Source organism: Corylus avellana, chromosome 7, assembly GCF_965113065.1.
Source record: "Corylus avellana chromosome 7, dhCorAvel1.hap1.2, whole genome shotgun sequence".
Classification (NCBI taxonomy): Eukaryota; Viridiplantae; Streptophyta; class Magnoliopsida; order Fagales; family Betulaceae; genus Corylus; species Corylus avellana.
This window is the reverse complement of record NC_142496.1, coordinates 6884399-6889973: the sequence shown is the minus strand read 5'-3', so window position 1 is coordinate 6889973 and position 5575 is coordinate 6884399. Positions and strand designations below refer to the sequence as shown.

The 5575-nt window shown below is 41.8% G+C and overlaps 2 protein-coding genes across 2 annotated transcripts; both read left to right on the top strand.

Annotated features, from left to right (window-relative positions):
- Positions 1 to 1593: 1593 nt before the first annotated feature.
- Positions 1594 to 2543, top strand: LOC148584393 (uncharacterized). Its single transcript, XM_088518425.1, has 2 exons — positions 1594 to 2159; positions 2370 to 2543. The coding sequence occupies exons 1-2, from the start codon at positions 1594 to 1596 to the stop codon at positions 2377 to 2379; spliced, it is 576 nt and encodes a 191-aa protein (XP_088374551.1). The 3' UTR covers positions 2380 to 2543.
- A 1404-nt stretch (positions 2544 to 3947) lies between these two features.
- LOC148584392 (uncharacterized) lies at positions 3948 to 5345 on the top strand. Its single transcript, XM_088517967.1, has 3 exons — positions 3948 to 4043; positions 4149 to 4668; positions 5184 to 5345. Exons 2-3 carry the CDS (start codon positions 4155 to 4157, stop codon positions 5228 to 5230), a joined length of 561 nt encoding a protein of 186 aa, XP_088374093.1. The 5' UTR covers positions 3948 to 4043; positions 4149 to 4154; the 3' UTR covers positions 5231 to 5345.
- Positions 5346 to 5575: the final 230 nt, after the last annotated feature.

Genomic DNA, 5575 nt, shown 5'->3' with positions numbered 1-5575 from the left:
CAACGTAGAACTAGAATGTGCCCCTGATGTGCCAAGTGGAGATGAAGTCATAAGCCAATTAGAAGGGATGGTGTTTGGGGATGAGAACGCCGGTCAGGCAAGGGAGGCTGAGAAAAAAGAAAGAAAAAAGCAGAAGACGAATAATGGCCATGTAGTGTGGAAGAAGAAAAGTATTTTCTTTAGGTTGCCGTATTGGAAAGATAATTTATTGCGGCATAATCTTGATGTTATGCACATAGAGAAAAACGTCATGGACAACATACTTGGTACAATACTGGACATTCCAGGGAAAACGAAGGACAACCACGCCGCCCGCTTAGATTTGCAAGAAATGGGCTTGAGACGTACACTTCATACATTTGTGGACCCGCAGGATGGTAAGACCTATTATCAACAAGCTACCCACACGATGTCCAAGGATGATAAAACACATTTTTTGAAAGTGCTACGAAATGTAAGGGTGCCCGACGGATATGCCTCGAACATTTCTCGTTGTATACGACTTAAGGACCGTACGATATCGGGGTTAAAGAGTCATGACAGTCATGTACTGATGCAGCAGCTTCTACCTATTGCATTGCGTGGTTCACTTCCAAGCAATGTGGTTAGACCTCTTGTTGAGATGTCCACATTCTTCAGGTGCCTATGTTCAACAACATTGACCGAACAGGATATTGACCGACTACAGTGTGACATCTGTATCACGTTGTGCAAGATGGAACAAGTTTTCCCCCCCAGCGTTGTGCAAGATGGAACAAGTTTTCCCCCCCAGCTTCTTTACGAGCATGGTTCATGTGGTCGTGCATCTTATCCGTGAATGCCGACTCGGTGGACCTGTACAGTATAGATGGATGTATCCGGCAGAGAGGTAAAATTTGTTTACGGATATATTTCTATTTTTTGGTTTCAGGTGCCAATACATGACAAGTACTAACTAAACTGAAAATATGTATTGGTTCATATTTAGGAGCCTTGGAGTATTCAAATCTAATGTGCGCAACAAAGCGGCTCCCGAGGGCTGCATTGCGGAGGGCTACATAGCAACTGAGTTGGTGACGTTTTGTTCGAGATATTTAGAGAATACACCAACCTTTCATAATAGGATACAAAGAAATCTGGATGGTTCAAAGGGAAATGGAACACGAGTCCGACTCGACCGAATCACAATGACACAGATACACCGGTATATTATGTTCAACTTGGACGAGTTTCATCAATTGCGGATGTAAGTAGAGATCTTTTGTTGGTACATTGCATGCTCAATGAACTTGTGACAATATTGCTCGTATTGAATTATAATTAACATAATTTCGAATTGTAGGATGCACATAGATACGCTTAGGCGATCATGCAATAGGGGACGAACAACAGAGGCTCAGTTGGAGACCCAACATTATGACTTGTTCTGCGAGTGGTACCGTGACTACGTAAGAATGATGTGATGTTTACCTTATCACAATTGTCGGAGTTATTTGCGTGCAATTTTTAAAATCAACTAAAGCTAGTAACCGTGCGTTTCCATTGTACGTAATATATTCACAGGTCGATCGATTGGACGAGCGATCCAGGAATGAACTTGGTGACAAATTGGTAATGCATTGTAGAGGGCCGAGGGAGGCAGCAGTCAGATACAATAGATATGTGGTTAACGGCAAGCTGTTTCGCACTATTGCATCTGATGCCGGAAAGAGGACTCAGAACAGCGGGGTGTGTGTGCCGACTCTTGATGGCGACACGTACTACGGGAAGTTAACGGAAATAGTTGAGGTTGAGTATTACGACAGGACTAAGTACGTTATGTTTAGGTGTGATTGGGCAGACAACACGAGGGACAAGGGGTACAAGGTGGATGAGTATGGTATAGTACTTGTCAACTTCAAAAACCTTGTCCACACGGGAGACCTGGTTTCTGATGAGCCGTATGTGCTAACTTCACAAGTTGACCAGGTATTTTACGTACAAGATGATAGGTGCCCAGATTGGGCTTGCGCAGTAAGGACCAAGCCTAGAAACATATACGACGTTGGTCAGGTTGAAGGACATCAAGATTCATGTGTCAATTACCACGAGTGTGAGCCTCTTATTTTGCCCAGAAATGTTGATCACGATCTACAAGATCATATCGAATACGTCAGACACGACTTAGATCCAACCGAAGCGTATGTATAGTAGTATAATTAATTTTATATTTATGTTTTGATTGGTAGTTGTTCACTACATGCACATTACATCAACACACTTAATTAAGCTGTGCATTTGCTAAAATCTGATATATATCTCATGTAGCACTATTATTCATGCATACTTAATGTAGTAAATATTTCATACATTGTTTAAGAAATTAATTGGGTTTGTGGTGTTTTTTACAGGGTACCATGAGTACAAGGGGGAAGAGGAAAGCACGCAGGGGCTCGTCCGCAGTGCGGCAGTCTACGTCGCCTGGGTCTCCGGCAGTCCAACTTGATGACAGCGAGCAACAAGACGTTGCTCAGCTTCTTGGGATACAGGAAGGATATCGACCAGTTCTTCCAGGTACGATGGAAGGGGAGACCCCTGTCCATGCTCCATACACTCGGGCAGGCATGGCCCAAACCGGGTTTCGGGTTGATTCGTACCCGTACAGCGAGTTACGACAGAGTTATGGGGGCGATGTCGAGCGGCTTTACACCCAGCATAGCGCAGGTACGCCCGACTGTTTTTTTAAAGATTCAAAAGATTGAAAGTTTCTAACTATATTGGTGCAATATCAATTATATTTAACTACAACTACAATTTCATAGAATTCTAAACATTATTAAAAACTACAAAGCAGGTCTGGAGGACACTGAGACAGAGGCCCAGGAACACATGGCAGGTGGGGCACAGGCCACAGATGACCCGCAGCCCACCAACCCTGCTCCCGACGCTCGGTTACGCCCTCGGCAGGTCCGGATCATAAGTAAGTGTATATACTTTAATGTCGTTGATTTGGTTTTAATTTACTTGTTACCTAGTATTGAATTCGAAATAACTTACCTAACTAATTTTTAATTTGTTAGGTACTGATTCTGAAGGAAACACCGTTATTGAGGTGTTTACCATTCTTGATTCGCACAGGCGGCCGGGAGTCCCCCCCGGCAAACGGATCATTTTGGAGTACAATGCATCATGCCAGCCCGTTGGATTTAGTGCCGTGCGGTTCAGACGGATGACCGGAGACATAGTTAGGAGCGGAAATTTCGTCCGAATACCAGACGATTGGTCGAAGGTACCGGACCGTACCAAGGAGGATATTTGGGACGCCTTGATGGTATGTTTTTTAATAATAAGTTAAACACTAGTAATGTATATATGTATATATACACTCTAAGTACGCTATATATATGTGTGTTTAGTAAGTAAATGCATATACACATATTTTATTTTATTTTTTAATTTATCAATGTTGAACTTGTGCAGGCATACTTTTTCGTTCCACCCGAGTACAACTTGGAAGCAGTAAAAAATGAAGCATTTAAGGATATGGGCTCCAAGCTGCGGACTTGGAGGCACGAGCTCAAAAAAATATGTGCCATTACGGAGGAAGATACGCCGGACACTATACGGGCAAGATTGGGGGGACAGACGCTAGGCGAGTACAATCCCGTCGATCTGGATATCTTATTGGAGAGATGGTGTACCCAGGAGAATAGGGTAGGTCATGAGTTAAATTCTTAGTGTTGTGTACTGTCATTTATTGTAATTGTATTGGTATTAACATATTAAAAGTGTTAACTGTGTAGGAGTATGCGGCGAAAATGAAGAGCTTGCGAGCATTAAATGATTCACCACATTGCACCGGATCAATGAGCTATGCCAGGTTGACACATGAGGAGGTACGTGTGTAATTTATCCTATATATATCTAACATTATATCGTATTGATATATTTAAAAATAAATGAATTACCTATTTTAAATGCAGGCCGAACGTTTGGGCCATCAACCCACTCGTGCACACAATTATGTCAAGTCACACACGAAGAAGGGCGGTGGATATCCGAATGATATTGTGAAGGAGAGATGTGTATGATATTCACTTTTCATATGTTGTTTTGCTTGTATATTTGATAAATTATTTGCGATTAACAGTTGTGCGACCCACTGACTCAATAATTAATGTGACATTCAGGAAAAGATGAATGAGCTTATACCCACCGACCCTGCAGCATCGTCTAGCATCACAGAAGGAACGGTCAGGTGGGCGCCAAACGACGCATTCGCCCAGGCAATGGGAAATAAGCCTGAGTATGCCGGTAGGGTTCGGATGGCCGGACCAAATATTCTGCCTGTGCGGGGGACCATACACTCATACTATACACCGTCACAGGCACGGTCAGGAAACGTCAGGTATTCCACGATATCACAAGACACACTTGATAGAGCGCTTGACGCGGAGAGGGCGAAGCACAAGGAAGAGATGGATGCGTTGTTGGCCGAGAACAATGCGCGGGTAGCCCAGCAAGTGGCGGAGCAGATGGCTGAGAACAATGCCCGGGTAGCGCGACAGGCAGCTGAACAGGAGGCTGAACGTCAGGCAAGGTTTGACGCCCGTTTTCGCCAACTTGAGGAAATGATCCGGTTTCACACCCCACCAGACAATGCTTCCCCACCCTTTGCGATGGTGCGATCGTCGGTCGACAGTGGATCAGGTACTGACTTTTTTTAATAGTCAATTTAGTTTTATAACTGTCCCTATATATATATATTTAGAATTTGGATTTGTTGTAGTCATTCTAAATAATTAATGATGTTGTAAATCTTGCTTAAATTTGGTTTATATATCATGGTTGGTTTGGTGATGGATGTGGGTTAGAGTTTTGCTGGTTGAGATAATTATTTAGAGTTATTCATGCACGTATAAATGGATATAACTGCATGGCACGAAGCAATACATGCATATCAATATCATCAAGACCAGTTCTTCATAAACTTAATTTTGTAACTCTAAATATAAATAGATATAAATGCACTCAATGCTAGGGAGGGCGCTTTCCCTTTGTGTTTATCATATCTTCCATTGAACCCCCAACATTAATAACCTATATGGAAGTTCTATAATTGTATTCGGGCTCAATGATTGTTTGTATTATCATCTAACGTTAGTGGATTTTATTTGTTTGGTGGTTGTTTTATTGGTGAATATTGTTTGTTTTATCATTTGCAGGTAATGGACATCGTCGAGAGGATGCTATGGATGTCAATGATCGCTAGTCTGGTCGAGAATTTGAGGCTATTCACAGTTGTGTATAAGTTGATGTAATTGTATTTGTGTATATTATGTTAGTATGTGACATTTTTGGTGTGTTGAAGTTAGTTTATATATATATTTGTGATTGGTGTATATATATTATGTTATTTGTGTTATTATGGTGTGTTGAAGTTAGTTTTGATGGGTAGTTTGTGATTGATGTTAATGGATATGATGTATGTTATTTGATGGAAAAATTGTATATTATTTGCATGGTTTTGATGGATAGATTGAATATCAGGTGAACCGTAACACAAAATTCGGGTATAGTCCTGAAAAAAATCACAAAAAATATAGGGGGGAGGGAA

What these genes read in the sequence shown, in the direction of transcription:
- LOC148584393 (XM_088518425.1), top strand. Translation starts at nt 1,594, where the DNA reads ATGCATTGTAGAGGGCCGAGGGAGGCAGCAGTCAGATACAATAGATAT.
- LOC148584392 (XM_088517967.1), top strand. Translation starts at nt 4,155, where the DNA reads ATGAATGAGCTTATACCCACCGACCCTGCAGCATCGTCTAGCATCACA. An exon ending in GTCGGTCGACAGTGGATCAG is followed by an intron (nt 4,669 to 5,183) that starts GTACTGACTTTT and finishes TATCATTTGCAG; the next exon opens with GTAATGGACATCGTCGAGAG.